This window comes from Xiphias gladius, chromosome 17 (genome assembly GCF_016859285.1).
Source record: "Xiphias gladius isolate SHS-SW01 ecotype Sanya breed wild chromosome 17, ASM1685928v1, whole genome shotgun sequence".
NCBI classification, from domain to species: Eukaryota; Metazoa; Chordata; class Actinopteri; order Istiophoriformes; family Xiphiidae; genus Xiphias; species Xiphias gladius.
Window position 1 is genome coordinate 19,928,621 of NC_053416.1, and position 19,589 is coordinate 19,948,209.

Genomic DNA, 19,589 nt, shown 5'->3' on the forward strand with positions numbered 1-19,589 from the left:
GAAGTATCTTAACAACTTTTAGATGCCCATGGATTGCCATGGCATTCATGGTGTCCAGAGGATGAATCCTAATCACTCTGGTGATCCTCTGACATCTCCTCCTGTGTCACCAGCAGGTTGGCATTTGTGGCTCAGAACGAAATGTCTTGATGAGTGGGCACTGAATGGATTACCATGCAGATCTAGCACCATCAGTAAATTAAAATTTCTATTTGTTCAACACTTTGGTTAGAGACCAAATACCATCAACGTCTATGACATTGTCATCAGCCTCAGTTGTACTTTGTGCTTTGTGCTAATTAGCAAATATTAGTGCGCTAACATGCCACACTAAGATATTAAGAGTAGTAAACATTGATGAAAAGACTGATGTAGTCTCATATGCTCACTAATCATGTGAGAGACAATATACTGCACAGGAGAACTACATTACTAATCAGTGACTCGGGTAATATTTGTGTAACAGGCCTGAAAATTCATCAGTCATGTGATATAGCTGTAGTTTACAGATGATTAAATAATATGGTATCTGTGCAACAATGATTGAGTCAATTAAGTTAACAGCTTATGTGCTAATGAACAAACACAGTAGAAATGCACATAGCATGAACATTCAGACACAGAAAGTGTTCCCCTTTCACTGAATGCTTTCAACCATAGCTCATAGTCTGTTGAAAAAATTCTATTCTCTCTGACTCTAAGCAGGAAGGTACTTGGACATTTCAAAATTAACATCGCTAGACAGCATTCTTGTAAGCTATGCACTAAATGTGCAGCAACGGGCAGCTCATCAATGCTTAAAGGAAAATGTTCTGTATTAAGCTTAAGTGCACGATGGAGACTGTGTACTTGTGGCACATTGTTTGTCTACTTGAAGTAGTGAACACAGGTCCTGGGACTCTCCTACTTCAAGCCCTCTCAACATTCTAGAGCTTCCTGACTTACAAATGAAGCACTGTTGCCCACATGACAAGAATATCAGTTCTTTTAAATGGGCCAGGGTCTTAGAGTGAGACACATTTTACACAATGTAGCTTCAAGGCTGCAAAGCCTCTTACAAAAATGTAACAACCAAACCCCTGTTTAACACTCAAAAGCGATGAATAATAAGAGAAAACAAAGAAAACACTGACAGCATTCATTTTTTCCCTGAAGTGATTTTATTACAAAGTTCATGAGGACTTACAGTATTACAAGAGAATTTGTCAACATGCGAAAACAGAACAAAGCAGAACACAGGAGTTTAACAAACTGGTAAGATAAGACAATCCACTGTTCACAATAAACATAAAAACTGATTAAGTCCTCAGGAGGTGGGAGCCGGTGAATGACTACAGTGCAGGCATAGAACGGCCACATTCACACTGACTCAGCAAAGGTTAATCCAACCAAGGCAAAATGTGCACATCTCAAGAAAACATTTTACAATTTTTATATGCCATCGGCTTTTCTCAGAACTTTTAGAAAGCTTCACTTGTATGTACATAAAACTGTACAAAAACATGGCATCACAAGCATTTTATCCTATATAAATATACCAACAATTAGGATAACAACTAGATTCTCTCTTGCAAAGACATATTTTCAAGGCAATTGTCTTTGTTCTAGATGAACTGTGAAAAAGATGAAATGTTCAGTTAATTTCGGTTTATTCGGGAGAGGGCCTTTTGAATATGAACCAGCACTGACATTTCAGAAAGTAAAGTAAAAGAAAAAAAGAGTAAACAGTTTCTACCAATTATCTTTGGAATTCATGCTAAAATCACAGCCTGCCTTACAGCAGACACATGGTTGTGGAGATCTATGTACATTACACCACCAACAGATTTCCTATTTTTTTCACACAACCAGTTTGCTAAGAGTCTTTGACCAGTAAGAAATAATCCCTTGCCAATTTCAGTACAGTAGTTTGTCCATCTGTCCACATAAATGATCACCATACAATACACACTACAGAGAGGCAAAAGATACTCAAGTGAATTCAACATTAAATCAATGTTAAGTACAAATTAAACATTATTCAACATACTTTTGAGTGTATTCAGGTGCTTCATGATGTCCAGTTACTTTGATCAAGAAGAACCGTTCTGTGTTTGAGAGAGAAGTAAACACAGTTCTTTCAGCATGAGTTCAAAAGAAAGGTCAAACCTGGTGATATATTGTTCCAGGGGTGAGTAGCAGGAGGTCATTATCGGCTGGAGTGAAAGAGTCCGACTCATCACGAGAGGGGGAAAAAATAGGCTCAGGCTTGTTTTTGTTTTGCAGAGGACTTAAATCAAACTCGAATCATTCCATTTAGTGCGACAACCGACAATTAAGACTTATCTGCTAAAAGTTACCCTATTTAATTAATGTACTGGTGATCAAAGAGACAAATCTGAAGATACTTTCCAGATTCACTAGCACGATAAGAGCACTCAGGCTGGAATCATGTTAAGATTTAACCCCAGAGATAAATCTGGATGCAAAGCAATTGTGAATCAGAATCGAGTCAAAGCATTTGAATAGATAAACTTATGATTGAGGCTATGTGACATTGGTTTTATCACTCAGAGCTATCTTTCTCACTTCTCATTAATTTCAGGTCAGTGATCTTACCCGCTGCTTTCAGTTCACGAAGCAGCTATCCACAGCTCTGAGAGGGGTGCTCGGGGGAGCCGTGGGGTTTTAATCACAGTGTATCATGGCTGTTGTTTGAATTTTATTTCAGTCGCTAAATGGCTTTGAAAACGGCATAATGTGCCTTCTCCCCCTCAAGGCAGGATAATCGCCCACCTTATTTAATCATGGCCATGTCCAGTAATTTCCATATGTGTTCAGTTTAATTATTCTAAATGCAGTTTTCAATGGCAGCATGATGAGGTAAGTGCTGATAAAAACACCACTTTTAACTGATTGTAGCTCTACGGGTGGATTTGCATTATCTGGTGGGTGCCTTGTCCTGGGGGTGTGCTCGCACATGCCCTAGCTCAAGCTCATTACTCACCCTAATTAAGAAATGTCCATTTTAGGCTCTTCCACCCTTACTCAGACACACAATCTCACTATGGAAATACTCTGCAGAGGTGCAAGGTAACTACAAATCTAATCAAATCAGTGTTTAAATCAAAGACACCGGTCAGCCCTATGATGTTGTATGGCAGGCTAGTATAGTAATCATTAACATCTAATTACTGACTAATATATAGTGTCCTTCAGACATATCCTTCAGATTCGCTTGGAAAATCTTTGTAAAGATGAAGAAAGCCCATGGGCATGCCCTATTTTTTATTCTCTGTTCAATAGCCAGAGGAGAAAAATGCCTAATAACTTATTAAGCATGTTGTCCTAAATACAAGGAAAATCTTCATTAACTGGAGTTGCAGTAAATCATGCCTGACTCCTGCCATCCAAACCTATGTTTAGACTCAACAATTTTCTGCATTTGCAGATATTAATTACTGATACTGAAACAAGTATTTATTTTGAAGTCCCTCATGTTATTGACAATAACTGAAGGTTTCTTCAAAACTATCTATTTATTAGGTAAAAAATAGAGGTCCACAATGTCTGTTAGTTCAATCATTTCTGGGAGCACATTGTTTTTTGAATTCAAATCTGATGAAGTATATATCTATCGAGAGCTCATGCTTTGAAAAACAAAGAAAGTACTCTGAATGTAGAGCACTCATCTAGTTTACATCAGTATGATATTAACTTCCAAAAGTACTCCATCTCTCCAGTGGCTCTCAACACTCAAGTGCCCTTTCATGTTCGACATTTCTTCAAATCAAAACCAGTAGTCAATTAAAAGCTGGGTCTGCAATAGGGGTCGTGGTCAACATGAACAAATAAAGGCTGGCCCCCAAATACAGGCCTGGCAAAAAGCAAGGGTGGATAAACTCCTGTTGCCTCTCATATAAGTTGCATGCCAGTTAAGCATAATGTACATTTCTACCGCTTTAATTTAATAAATTGATAATCATTCTATTTTTACAGGGTTCAGACTGACATAGTGGTGGCATTTGATTCATTCATTCTGATCAACTTTGCTTTATTGTCCTTTAATCCCATCCGGCTGCTGTGGCATGTACAATTCCTGCAAGTATTTCACAATAAAAGCCCTGTTAAGGAATGAAGGGTTTCTGTCCACTGATACGGGCTTTTAATTTGACACAGTTACAGGAGGTGTCAAGTTTGTATTAACAGCGTAATGAACCATCTTGACAGGGTAAACGGGGAGTGGATCGAAACAAAGCTGTGTACTAAATTCAGACCAATTATACCTCTCAAACAGAGGGAATTAGAAATCAAGTCCTGCCTCTGATACACGCCCACTTCAAATAAAGGCCCATTACTTTCTGCAGTTGAGGTAAATAAATACCCCAGTCACTATTTGAGGAAATACATAAAATAACTCATGTATTCATCCAATCTACTGAAGATCTTATAGATCATGAGGGGAAAGGACTTTAGAGGAAAGGATTGTGAGTAACACGTATAGCCTGTCTGATTGTCACAATAGAGAAAAGCATTTTAAACTGATAGACTGGTATGATTTCATCAACAGGGTGAGTCACAAGGTTTTATAAGAAAAGCCAATCAGAATGTGTCTAGTGAGTACTCTGTGTTTGGTCATTGTGACTCCGGGGTACTGTGACCAAGTCAACCGTTTTCATGATGAACGATAGGTTACAGTGCTGAGAGTCAGTGGAACATAATGTCAGTTTAAATGTTGCCACACAGCTTTCTCCACCACTGGCAGCGCTCTACAGGGAGCAGAGGTAAAGGCCATTCTACCATGATTAGGGGTCAAAGGTGTGTTTGATTGCGTGGAATGGATAAATGCCTTCCACAGTATCGAGCTCCACTTCTGGACATGGTTTCAATCAAGTTTAAACAGCAGCAGCAAAGAAAAGCTTAAATATGCTAAAATTCTGAGGCAATTTTTTTCAGCTTTTGCCAGACAAAAATATATGTAGAACACACCATTCAAATGTATTTACAGCTCTGTACATTAAGATAGACCATTTCATTTGATTGTTAGACAAAAGGCTTGCCTTTTGATAGGGCCTGACTGGCTGTCAATTAAATTATATCTAATAATGGCACAAGAGCACTAATCACAACTTTCAAATTCAAGAGATCACTTCACAGAATCGGTTTTGGCTAACTACAACATTAATTATTTACTACTAAAGTAGCAGTTTCCATCTGCATTTCCTTTTGATCTGTTTGAATTGTATCCTTGAAGATTTTGTATAAATAAATGAGTTAAGTGCATCAATTAACTTTGTGGAATTCTCAATAAATATGCTAATAAATTAATAATTTAAGGAGGAAATGACAAAAACAAGTGTTCATGCCAGTGATTGAATGAGTCACAGCCTATTGTTACCTACAAAACGGGCATTGGCTTTAGTGTGTGGACAGCCTGTTTCTCCTTCCGAAGTGGGTGTATCTTTCCTCATTTGTGCACCGATCAGATGATGATAATTCTCACAGGTAAATTTCTCTTTTTGGAGTGTGGGCAGAAGGGGAGGTTGGCGGGAACTCAGAGGCTACACTCAGGGGCATCTCCTCCAAGGGGCAGTCCTGACTGGCGTCATGACCGCTGCTGGAATAGGCACTGCGGGAGGGCGGAAGGCGCGACCGGTGCTCCTCGCCACCCAGCCTGGCGCTCCCGTTTGCCAGGCGTCCCAGGCTCCCTCTCTCCTGGTAAGGCACGAAGGTGGAGAGTTTGGGGGGGTTCCTGGTCTTGCGTACAGGGGAGGGATGCCCGGGCATCCAGCAGGCGTCTGAGTGGCCCAATTCGCTGCACTCTGTTGTACAGTTTCCGGTCATTGCCACATCAGGTAGGGAGCGGATATCTGTGGGCAGGAGATAGAAAACACTACCGTCAGAGAGAGCTTCATAGTGATAAACACCGGAGCAACACTCATAAAAGAAAAAAAGTCATAAAAGGCATTTGTGAACAGAAACGGTGTCATCTGAAACACCCTATGAACCCCCCTTGAGGTCTTTGCAGCTGTTGCTAAGCAGTCAGCAGCAGTTGCTATGTAGCTGTTGCTATGCACTGCGTAATGAGCGCTACTGTGTGTGTAGTCCACCAACTGATGTGATACATTCAGGAGATAGTGTGCTGTATGTCAATGTCATTTAGAAGTATCCAACAGCAGTGTGTCAGGCATATTTGTAATGCAGTATATCACTGTATTGTTAACACATTCAGAAACAACATATTGATTTCTGTTAAATGTGATTTGTAAGCTGTGAATGGTGCTCCAATTGTGTGTCAACATGAAATACAAAAAAACCAAAAAAAAAAAACAGGAATAGACATAATACTACAGACACACATACTATAGACATACAGAATTTGATTACAAAGGGAATGGCTGGGTCCCTTTGGGCAAAACCACTGCTGAATGAGTTATTGATTGACAGTGCTGAAATGTGTTCCCTGCCCTTGATTATAATCCATTTTTTTCAACTGTGCCTAATTAAATAAATGGGTCCATGACCCAGTGACCTCATTTGAATGTACAATCTGTGAAAGCTCCAAAATAAGTTTGCTTCAACTATCACTCAAGAGTATCAGTTTCTGAGAGTGAAACTGCTCTGGGGAACCCTTGTAGTTGTTTACCAGAAATGTGCAGCTGGCGAACAATAGACTTGTTAAGCAGCCCACCTGTTGACAAGCTAAACATACAGCCAAGATTAAATGGAAATATCACTCAATTTATCTTTGTTAGCCCTACAGTCTCAGACTAGGACAGCCAAATCAATGTCTGTGAAGAGAGGAGCAGACAACTAAGATCTGTGAGTCTGTTTCATCCCCTACCTATAAAGTTTTGATTGCTGTGATAAATGCATTACTGTAGAGCCACCACGCTGTTCACACCGTGGAAGAACATGCCCATCACGGATGCTCTGTCTTGTTTTGTGGCTACCGGACAGTGTGTGAAAGAGAGTAAATGTATTCATAGGGAAGCTGGAGAGCTTGGTGCTGCACACACAATGAGTAGAAGGACGTTGCTGCATGTGAATGATGTAAGCACAAGAGATGACGTATTAGAGGCAGTGGTGAGAGTTCACAGCTTAAAGAGAAAATGCCAGCTTGACAGTAAGCCTGTGAGACGTACCATCAGTATTGTGCTCATGACCACTGGCAAGATAATTATCCGACAAAATGTCAGACATCTGAGGCTGGAAAAACTGCATCTGGTCCTTCAATCAATCAAAAGCTAAAGTGAGAAAGCTTGTGTGTTGGTCAGGCATGACTTCAGATTTTAAAGTGCTTAAAAATTAAATTAAATTAATTAATTATCTTCTCTCATTTCCTTCTCCTTATTCATGTCTAAAATATTCATTTCTCATGAATAATCCATATATAATTGCCCCACTGTTTATTAAAATAATAATAATAATTGGACGAGAATAATGCATAGTTTGATCTATTGTTGCAGTTAATCTTATTGTTCCTGTAATCCTAAATAGCTAGATGTTTAGGTTACTTAATACATTTACTTCACAATTGAGCAATGTTCTGCCGTATTCATGCTTAATTGTATCATTATGCTTAGTGGCAAATTCTTCTCTGTGTTTACGAGGCCAATGTCAATGAGGTAAGATTCTTTTCAAATGAATGAAGTACATTTTTATGCCTGATTAAGAAAGAAGAAACTGAATTTGGGGCTTTCATAAAAGACAGGCAACTAAGGCAAGAGTGTGTATGCACTCTACCTGATGCATGATGATTGGAGTTTCATTTTCTGAGCTCCACTAAAAGCGTCGTCTGTATGCATCACTGCAGTGAAATGGACTCTTGCTACAAAAGATGTTCATGGGAAGAGAGCTGGGGAGAGGCTTGAGGAGTACGCTTCTAAGCACAAACACAGTTGTGTAGGCATCTACTCCAAAAGGATTTCACACTTGATTAAAACCTCTCCACAGCTTCCAGGAGGTTTATGCCACACCATGCGGCCTCGTGTAAAATTTGGCGTAGCTCCACAACTAAAACTCAGTGTATGGGAAAAAAAAGGTCAATTTACAAAGGTTTTCTAAAACACTTCACATGTCACAATTGGGCATATTTCTTTCTTTATGAATTAGAAATTGCCATTATGTGTGTGCACGTGATAGTGGACGTTATGAATACGGGCATAGCAAACTCTCAGTTAGCCAAATAGTCATATTTAATGTATATTTTTTCTTTCAACTCATTCAGTCTCACAGAAGAAGAAATAAAACACATAAAAGTTAACACTGATTAGACCATCTTCACTGACAGTGAGGTTCATGATTGACTTGAGCTTTACTGTGTTTTGAGAAAATATGATTTGGACTTATTTAATGGAATGCCGAAAAGAATAACGAATAACGAAAAGAAAAACATGTAATGTAAAATGATACCATGCATCGGTGACATGAATTAAAGCACATTCTGATGTGTGCTCATCATCATCAAGGGCCAGAAAATCAGCAATGACAGCTAAATACACCGCCAAGCTTGCCAAAGTCTGCCATTTTCTTCCAACGATGCCAAAGCACATATCACACATCAGCAAGAGAGAACATAGATGCTCAAACGTCAGCTATTTTAGTAGACCATTACTTGTCTGTTAGCGTTTCATCTAAATTTTGTATGGTTTTATTTATAAAGTACGTTTGACATATTTTATGTTCTTACCAGACAATCTAACAAATGAGAGGTTTATATTCAACTGCAACCTGTTTGTTGGAGTAATTGTAGCTATGTGCTATCATTAGCATTCTATTGTGCATATAATTTCCAATTTACAGATCAGCTCGCCAGAGTTTTTCAATATATAATAAAAATAAATTGTTTATTGTTGTTATGACAGCACGTTATGATAGGGTGTATCATTCGCGAAAGCACAAGTTTGTACATTTGCTTGAACCGACCTTTCTGTCACATTCAAATCCATCTCTACAAAAAAATCAATACTGATAATTATACTTTTGTGTCTGCCTTTGGCTGTGGACATTAGCCATCTGTAGCTGTAGTACCCACTTACAGTGTGGCAGAATACTGTACTGTCTGCTCTGCACATCAAAACACACTCCCACTCTTAGCTTCAACAATCATTGTTTGAATATTTGGCGGACATGATGAAGCAAATGAGTCAACCATGAGGTGAAGGAGTAGCCAAAGGCACAGTGGGAAAATTGGTATTTTCTCACCCACTCAAACCTGTTTTCTGCTGCACCTATACCTGAAATAAATCTGCTCACAGTCTGGAACAAACCCTTTAGAGTTTATAGTCTTGTATGTCATGGATGGAGAGCCAAGGTGGACAATGGAGAACAGATGGGCAAACCACAGCACTATTATGCCAGTGGCTGGAACAGGTTGACTGAATTTACAGAGCCTGTGATTTGGTTTTGAGGAGCAGTGACTCAATGACATTTCTTCCTCTCTGCATAGCAAAAGTCTTTTCCTCTAGTATTGGGGATAGATTGCACCTTCAGCATTCTCCTTTTATAATGGGTCAGTCCCGTCTGCTTGCTTAAAGCAATATCATGGAAAAAAACCAAAACAGTAATTTCCACCTCCTAACACCTTCAATACCACATCAGCGACTCACACTGAAGCTTAGCAAAGCTTCTAAAACCACCTCCAATGCAGAAGCATAACATGCACAGTGCAGTTACAGAGTGGGGGTACACACAAAGCTTAACCCCCTGGCTAACAGATACATGTGAGGGGTGGGTTTGCATGCAGCTTGCATCACGGTGCCAGTGGGAGGTGTTGAGTGTCTGAGGCAGGCTTCCTCGTCGTCTGATCCCCTGCCCACAGGCATGGGGGAAGCTGCCTCTTCCTGAGATTTCACACCGCTCCTCTCTGTTTGATTGCAGCCTCTCCCCACCGGCTGCTTTCCAGCGTGTGCGCCACACTGCTATGATCGATGGCGAACAAATATGAGAGACCCACAGCTCATGGAGGGATAACAGCTACTATCGTTTGGGAGTGTGTGAGTGATATTAATGGTATATTTGTGGTCCCTGCAAACAGTTTATGTGGAAAATGACTATAAAGCTCAAAGAAACAAAAGGAAAAGAAGAAATATCCCACATCTGAGCAGACATTAGTGTCTGGTGCTGGCTATCAGTATAATAACTGTGTGAATGTATTCTGTGGATGTCATCCTCCGTGTAGAGAAACAACAAGAAACCAGGGTTTGTATTTCTTTAGCTATGACATGTCAAGTCTTGTTATTCAAGTGCTCAGAATACTATCTCACAGTAAGCAGAAGCTTCCAAAAACAATCTTTTTTCTCCAGAGGTACATTTTTAAGAGAGAAAAAACTTGCTACAAGCACACAAACACAGTGTTGACATGCATGTTTTCTTGGCTCATTGTAATGGAAAAATTACAATGTGCAGGCTTGAAGGCTTTATTACCTTGCCTTTACAAAAAGTGAGATGTGAGTTGATGCTGCAGTTAACCATTTAGAAAATATTGAGGCGTTATTCTGCACTTAATTGGTATGTGTTTATTCCAAAGTATGCTTTGTGTACAATAGTTCCCATGCACAGCATCACCTGCCTTCTTAGACAGCGTTGTTGGATAAGTTTATTATTAAAGCCTATCATAAATGCATTGCTAATGGATGTTTTCATGTCTTTCATTTCAGGACTAAATGAAAATATGTGAATGTATCACTTTATACTGCCATGGAGATGATTCTATCTGTGTTTGGTTTCTAAGTGTAAATGGTTAAATGTTGTGGTGGAAACAGGTTCATTATTGAGTCAAACTGTCTACAGAAGATGAAATTGAATTTTTAGGCCCACGTGTAAGTGTCTCTTTCACAGAGTCAGTAAGGTCTGAATTCCCGGCTTCTTGAGCAGCCTCTTGCTGACAAAGGCTGATGAGTGGACATGTCGGCCAGAGGCCCGTCAGGAAAAGCCTGTGTAGATGGTTCAGTGGGTGATGGTACACCTCCTGTCAGTTCTCTCTCCATCCACTGTTTGGTCTTAGAGTTCCTTTATTTGAAGACTGCCTTTTGTATCACTGCACTTGACAATGCCTTAGCAACTGCTGACAGATTATGCTATGCACCAGCGCCTCCAATCGAGAAGTTGATATGCGGTATGATATGTCAACCAATACTAAGGGTTTGTCAAACTGTGACACACACAAGGCATCGTCAGATTAAATAGATTCAAAACATTGTTGGAGGAACGGGAGGAAACAGTGCTAAATGATAATATGGTATCTTTTGTACGTAAAATAATCATTTCTTTGTTGGTGCACAGAGGTGTTTTTTAAATGCTTGTGTGGAGAACAGGTTCATGCCTCTGCCCACAACATGTCAGACTTGCAAGCCAATTACTGACTGGAGATTGTATTCTGAACTTTAACAACAGAATATTGATCCAATGGAGCCAATGGAAAAAAAAAAAAAAAAAAATATTTATCATGAACATACAAGATTCAAGTTCATGATTATCATGTATGATCAGTCTCAAGACTGTTCCTCAATTGACTTAGTTCAAACAATATCAGCTTTGTTTTTGCAGTTAATAAATGGGACTGCAAAGTAACACCAAATACATTAAATACATTACATACATTAATAATAATTAATAAGTACATAATAAATCCTCAATAATAAAGCAGATGGATAAACCAACTATCAATCCAGCCTACAGTATAGTATGGTTTGACCATAGATCTACTGTTAAAGCTAAATTTACATTTACAAAGGAAAAGATGCCCACATCGTTTTGCCTAAATCTTTAATTAGAGCAGTCTGCTTGGATAATAAACAGCATTACTCTATATGCTGGGTTCACTCTCATATTCATGCAGACAGGGCTTCAAGGACTCAGAGTAGAATGAGCATGTTGAGTTTGAAAAGCATTAGTTAGACATCAGTGCCTAAATTTAGAAATGTGCATTTGTTCCTTCGGCCAATACAGGTATTTTGTAATTATTCTACATCAATTGTGGCCCTCGCCACAGTGGATGTAGAATAATTAAAATATAAAATTAGTGCAAAGACATACATCTTTAAGTATGTATGAGTCCAGTATGAAGGAAATACATATGAACATGGTATACACTACATTGAGAATATTACTAATTTATCATGTGCCATGAAAATAGAATGATCATTTGTACTATAACAACATGTCATTTATCAAATTAATTGAATAATGAGGAAAATTACTGCATAAAGATTTTAGGTTTGTAGACTTATTTTGTAATCTTATTTTTATGGTAGCCATGTGATAACCCAGTTGCATAATTACATTTAGGTCCACTCCCCACGTACACTCCTGAACTAGGAAGCCTTGCATTTCCTATTTCTGGAGTACTGAACGTTCAACAGTCCACTCCACGCAATTTTTCACCCATCTTCACGAATGCGGAAAGTTTCGAGGACATTTTGGTCGGAGAATAAGCTCTCTATGGGGCTTGGAAGAGACACAGGCAGGGAAAGCGTGCCTGTACGCTGGTTAAGTTAAGACAGCAGGGACTTTGAACATTCACCTGCTGAATCTCTGTTCTCTAGCCAACAAAATGGATGAACTGCTGCTCATCAACAGGACAAGCGCAGACTTTTCATGCTCGGCTGCCTTGTGCTTCACTGAAAGCTGGCCCGGTGAGTCCACCCCAGACAGCTCATTACAGCTGCGTGGTTTTCATCTCCACTGAGTGGACCGTGTAACGGAGCAATTGGGGAAAACGAGGGGAGGTGGAATCTGCTTTCACATTAATGAGGGTTGGTGGAAAGATGTCACAATGTTAAGAAAAAAAAATGTTCAGCTCAAACTTAAAAACTCTCATCATAAACTGTAAAGCTGTTTATTTTCCGCGATAGTTTTCCTCTTTGGTCGGCGTTTACATCCCACCTCAGGCCTGCTAGTGAGACATTAAAACACCTGGCTTACCAGATAAACAGCATGGAACATAAACATCCAGACTCCCTCCTGATTATTTGAGGTGACTTTAACAGAGTAAACCTCAGCCATGAACTGCCAAAATACAGACAACATATTAAATGTCCCACCAGGGATAAAAACACACTGGACCACTGCTACAGTATATTAAAGGACTCTGTTCTTCTCTGTTCTTCATGCAGCTTTGAGTCTCTCTGATCATTGTCTGGTTCATCTTCTGCCGACTTAAAGGGGAAACTAAAATCTGCAAAGCCTGTGGTCAAGACTGTGAGGAAATTGACCAACAAGACAAAGCTGAAACTACAAGCCTGCTTTGACGGCACTGATTGGAGGGTTTCTACAGACCTGGATGAACTCACTGACACCGTCATATCGTAAATCACTTTTTGTGGGGACAAGTGTTTTCCCACTAGGACTTTCTCCATGTTCAACAACATGCCCTGTTTTACATCTAAACTCAGGCAGGTAAGTCAGGCCAAGGAGGAGGTCTACAGAAGTCGGGAGAGGATCCTGTACTGGGATGTGTATGTGGGTTTGATAAACCCACATACACATCCCTCACCCGCTCCATCTCAGACATCTCAACTGCACCTCCTGTAATCATCTCACCCCTCCCCAGTGACTCCCTACTTGTTTTCAGCATGTAGGAAGAGGAGGTGTGTTGTTGAGACAGAGGATCAGGGAAGGCATCAGGCCCAGACAGACTGCCTGAAAATCTGCAGATCAGCTGGCGCCCATCTTCACTCAGATCTTCAACAGATCTGTGGAGCTGTGTGAAGTCCCCTCCTGTTTTAAATGCTCCACAATCACCCCAGTCCCCAAGAAACCCTCCATCAGAGGACTCAATGACTACAGGACTGTCACCCTGACGTCTGTGGTCATGAAGTCTTTTGAGAGACTGGTACTGACCCACTTAAATCTCATCACAGAGCCCATGATGCACCCTCTTCAGTTCTTACCACATGCTATCATTTAATGAATAGTTAATCAGTCATGTAATATCAGAAACAATCCCTTCGCAATAACCCTGTAATACTACAACATCCACTTACCTAAAAATTAAAATTATATTAGTTTTAAACTCAGATTGTGCAATAAGGTGTATATCGTCCATCACTTGTTAAATATATACAAGCAACCTGTATATACTGTACATAGATGTGTATATATGCACTATATACACTGTTCATAACTACCTACTGTACAGTGGGGTCCAAAAGTCTTTCCTAAGTTTTTCCAAAGTCTTAGACTTTTGGACTCCACTGCATGTATATAAAGTAACTTATTACACTACCCCCTTAATATTTATTTCAGCACTCTCCCACACCTTGCAACACTGTTTCCTACTGGTTGACTCGTTGTTGCTTTTCTTTCCAACTGAATCATACATATATATGTTCATGTTTATTTATCTCTGCTCAGCTTTATAATCCTTGTTTTTGCTCTATGTCAATGTGTATCTTCCTGGACATTGTGATCGTTACTGAGAACCACCCAGCTATCGCTACATTGAAAGCCACTGGAAACCGGAGTCAAATTTCTTGTATGTACAAACACAACTTGGCCAATAAAGCTGATTCTGATTTCGTATTCATTTTTTTGTGTAATTCAATTCAATATAACTCCATGACAAATTCCACACAGGTAAAGGAAGAGGACAACAGGGTATTCATAATTTGAAACAAACCTTGGTATAAAATGTTAAGAATACATATCTAGCTGCACCACTTGACTAAATATGAATTGTTTAGTTCTACTGTGAGTGGATGTGTATGTCATCAAGCAGCAGAAGACTGTTTCTGGTGCATATTAGCTAATAAAGCAGGGTTTTTTTATTTTTATTTGATTTAATTACTACATGAAATTTACTTGAAGGAATCAATAGTCTATTCCTGTCTCACACCCAAACCCTGTCTCTTCTTCTTGTCTGAATGTCTCCTTCTTGGTCCCTGCCTTTGAAGCTTTCTTCCTGCTTTAGGCTTTCACATTTGCGCTCTATGGCTCTTTCTACCACTTTGGCAGATGTTTTCGTTTCTTAACAGCAGAACAGGAAACAGCCAGTCCTACTGTTAATGTTCATTGTATTTAAGATGTTTATTTCCCAAAACCGAATTTCCCTAGGTAATGGGCAGTAATGGGCATTTCTTCTCAGGTCTTAATATGTTACTGCTTTTATCTTTCTTGGTTGGCCACATAATAACCTGTCTCCATTTAACCCATTACAGAATTAACTTCCTTGATTCAAGAATAAAATGTTTTTTCCTTTTGTTTTTATATCAGTGGAGGGGTGAATGAAATTAAGTGTACCCAATATATGGACTTGATATTTCTGGTTCTATGTTTAAATTACCCCAGATAATGTGGGTATAACTCATCGTTAATTTTATTTTCTTCAACAACAAAATCAAAGTCTCCTTTACATGTGATCTACAGTTCTATTTATCAAAGAAGGAATTATTTTCCTCTTAGGATTTTCCCCGTGGAGTTAATTCCGATGTACCACTTTCATGCTCACTATCTTTCAGTCAGTGATCTTATTGACATGTAGAACGGATGTCTTCCATGATCCATTTGTTGTTCTTCCTCCCCTTTCGATCAAGACGTTATCTCTTTGCTAATTCTGCCTTTGATCTCCACGGTCTGCAGTGTGAGACATGGTTAACTTGGGAGAGCTAACATTAGCTGCTAATTATCCTACACCTGTCTAGATGTCTGAATAGAAAATAGAAATGATAAACACAGTTTCAGAGAGTTTCTTTACTCTGTAGTGACATATCCTCAATATTTCCATGTCTTGTGGGCCATATAGCCTTGCCTATGGCCATGGTTGTTCCAGGACAACCTTTATCATTTGATCATACATTATATTCTCAAACGTTCTCAAAAGAGGTCAGGCTCAGATTGCTATCAGATTACTATGTAGTCTGGATGCATTCCAGGCAAAATGCATAAATCAGCACAAGTGATATAAAGAGATAACTGTGTTCAAAGTTAATACACAGAGATTTAAATAATACAGACACAAGAGGTGCATCATTTTCATGCCAAGTATGGACAAACATCAACATAATCTCACAAAATCCGATCTTTAGAATCATGTAAGCAGTCCATGCAGCAGCTAAATAATGACCCTAGAGAGGCAAAGCTTTATTTGACTGTTGTCTGTAGATAGAGAGTTGCTGCATGACTGACAATTCACTGGAAAAGTCAGCATACTAACGCAGTCAGATGGAAAGCTCTCTTCCCACGATGCTTTGAACACTACAACTATGCGTTTGGACCAGGACAATTCAAATTTACAACATGATGAATTATGAAAATTGCCTTTTGTGTGGCAGAGAAGCAACAGGAAAAAAAAACATAGCAATCCCCCAATACTGCTCTACCCGTCTATACCCTCTGTCAGACGATAGCTTTTCTGGCAAGACTTGGATTAAGCAAAGGGGAGAAAATATCACATGGAATCAAGAACAGGATTGAATATATAATTATTAAGGGAAACTGAAAATTTCAGTCTTCAAATATCGACTTAAAGAGAAACTCAAAAAACAGAAGGCAGCGGGGGGTCATCATGATGATTCCTGAGGCCAGCATGATTCCAGCCTCCCCTGTTGTTCCTTACTGATTTACTGCTGTCAGCTGCTTGTGTTTGATTGACTTTTATAAGCTTTCATGTTGTTGAAAGTTGCAGAAACCCTCCAACAGAAATAATCATCTAGCACATAACACCTCGGACCTAATATTTGCTAAGACTCGAGAGTAAATGTTGGGGAGGGGCAGAAAAAACATGGACATATATTTTGGTTAATTGAATGAAGACCACATGTGCTCTTTAGTGTGTATTCAAGGGGCAGAAATATAAATGATTTATCACGTTAAAATAACATGAATGGACAGGACATTCACTGCATTATGCGATAATAAAATGAAAATTTAATGAATGGATGGGTAAATGAGGTCATGTACACAGTGCAGTAGTCTGGGTCTGTCTGTGTGCATGGTTTAAGCTCAGTGTTTGGCAAAAATGTAAATTGGGCATATTCACTATGCTTTTGTGCCATGTAAATGTGGCTAGTGGTGGGCTACATTGGGGCAATCAAGTGCAAGGGAGCCATAGCAATAACAACAAACAAAAATGGAAAGCAGTAAGATATGTTAAAAAAAAAAAAAAAAAAAAAAAAAATACAGCAAATGCACAACAAGAGTAAACATCGCTGTCACTTATGAAAGTGGCTGCTCTCGCCATCTGTTTTTTCAGTGCCTGTGGTTGCTGCGTGTTTGATGGGTACCTCATCTCCAGGCTACATACTGTTTCAAAGTAGACACTTCATCAGGATGAGTGACAAGTGTTGGGGCCTTGCAACATGACCATCTGAGACAGAGTTACCCAAAGGTAAAGTGAAAAAATCCATATAATTGCTTTAAGTGAAATGGACCTCTGATGGTGACCAGGGAACTGCATGATTGACGATTGACGTGTCTATGTTACAGCTTGGGCAGTTTTGGACTAACATAAATCAGTCAAAATTTAACAATAAAGTCAAGTACACTCTCTTATTAAAGCAGAAATGCATGGTGGAAACAAACTACACCGTCATGCAATAATCCATCAGAATTTCTCTACTTTTGGCTAGAGAATAAGGGCTCTTTAGGGGTAGCTTGTGCAGGGAAGTAAGTGTTAAAGTGAGCTTTGAATGCCAGACATTTCCAGAACTGGTGAAGTAATCACATTGATGTGGTATTGATCAAAAACCCTGTCAAGCCCTTGTAAAAATATGTAAATGACTTTGTGTAAAAGGGAAGTAAAATGTTAGTTGTGTCACCTTAAATGAATAACACAGTGACATGCTTGGCCATGATGTTAAGCAAGACAAATTCAATTCATTTTTACTTAGCTTAAGGCATGTAGGATATTGACTGCATGATATACCATGTGAACACAAAACTGCAAAATTGAGAATTGATCCTTTCACCAGGAGGATATGTGCATTTCCATTTGTAAACAAACAACAACACAAAAAATGTACTGCTGCTTTCCATCAAGTGTAGAGGGGCCTTTTTCAGTTTCACGTGATGTAGTCCTCACTTAGTTTTCTAAGGTCCTTTAACTGCAGTGAATTCTAAGATATCTTCAACTGACTGTGAGAAAACCTTAAAGCTACAGTGGCTCCATTCCTACATGACTCACTGGAAATAAGAAATGCATGTCAGACCCATACAGTACAATTCCAGTCCCTCAAGTGCCATCCATCATTGAAGGGCAGAACACTAGTTAGAGGGAGTTTCAGCGGCTCTTGGTCCCCATCACACTATGATGGAGAGATGACCCCCGGGACCCTTCTCTGATGCTGGCTTGAGCTTCCCGACCAACTGAAGTTGAAGTGGATCTGGCCCCTAGCCGGCATCCGCTCCCCGATGCACATCGCTCTACCTGCTCTACGAATCACATCTGAGGTGAGACTGGGTAAGACCCTCTGAGAGCAACAGAGCTCTACCGCCACTTTCTATTTCTGCCTCCATAATTATCATCTAAGTTTCAACTCAGGATCCCATGGAACTGCCAGTGGACACTCCGCTAAAAGGAGCGTCTTCTATAGCTACAAGTGACATCCTGCTAATGAAGAAATTTTTCTCCATGTGTCATTATAAACTTGTACTTTCAAGTCTGCGTTTCACACATTACCACCTCCAAACCTGCTGCTTCAGCGTGCTGTTGCACAGACTCACTGGCGTGGCAAGAGCAGGCAGCATACTATCCAATTTTTGCCTAAGTGCAGCAAGCCATCCACTTCTGCTAGAGTAATACATGAGCACATCTAAAGCTTAGGGACACTGGCTTAGGCATACTGGCTCACTCATTCATTTTACAAGCTTAGTACTAAAACCGGACATTGTGGCAGCAATGGTGTTAAAAGCACTATTTATGGAACCTAATGTGTGCTTATGTGTGTCTACTTTTCTTTCTGGGCATAATTCAGAACACTTATCCGGGGTTTCGTCCATGTTATGTACATGCAGATAGAGCTGAGTAGCTTGTGTAGACCTCAATTAAAATATAGAGGACTGGGAATGTGTCTGTAGAAAATGTTCCAGAAAGCTTCTAGCAAATCTCTTATGATTTATTCCTTCCTTTTTTCTATTATTTAAACAATAAAACTATGTTTTATTATTTAAACATAATTTCCTCTGTTTTTGTATATTTTTCCTCTGTTTTCTACAACATACGCAGCATGTTATACAGTCAAGACTAGAAGTATTTGGACAGTTACATATTTTTTGTTCTAAAAATAAAAAAAATGATGGATACCACATTAAAATTATTTAATTCTTTAATTAGAGTAATACCACAATGCAAAGAATATATTCAGACTGTAAGTACTCAAGCACAAATAAATTTCAGGCTTTGACAAAAACATGCTATTGTCAGTGTTCAGTGTCTTTCAGTCAGCTGAACATAATGATGAAACTACAGGGAAATCACTTTTATGTGTACAAGAAGGTAGTATGAAATTGAATGCAAGGGGTAGATTTATTGAGATAATGGGACTTCTATTCTGGTTCCATCTAGATTTTACATGTAGCTGCAATCTCTGCCACAAGAATAAGTCCACTCTAAAAGACACTAAACCAATTCAATACTTTGCTGTAGTTAATGGTCTGAGCTGTGATACCAC

The 19,589-nt window shown here is 39.3% G+C and overlaps 1 protein-coding gene across 1 annotated transcript in view; it reads right to left on the reverse strand.

Annotated features, from left to right (window-relative positions):
• Positions 1 to 2,075: 2,075 nt before the first annotated feature.
• pcdh1a (protocadherin 1a) overlaps positions 2,076 to 19,589 on the reverse strand; it is an 85,157-nt gene continuing 67,643 nt past the window's right edge. The window contains exons 5-6 of the mRNA XM_040151148.1: positions 5,382 to 5,849; positions 2,076 to 2,087 (exon numbers count right to left, since the gene is read on the reverse strand). Of these exons, the coding sequence (XP_040007082.1) occupies positions 5,479 to 5,849 (371 nt within the window). The 3' untranslated portion in view covers positions 2,076 to 2,087; positions 5,382 to 5,478. The remainder of the gene's footprint in view (positions 2,088 to 5,381; positions 5,850 to 19,589) is intronic.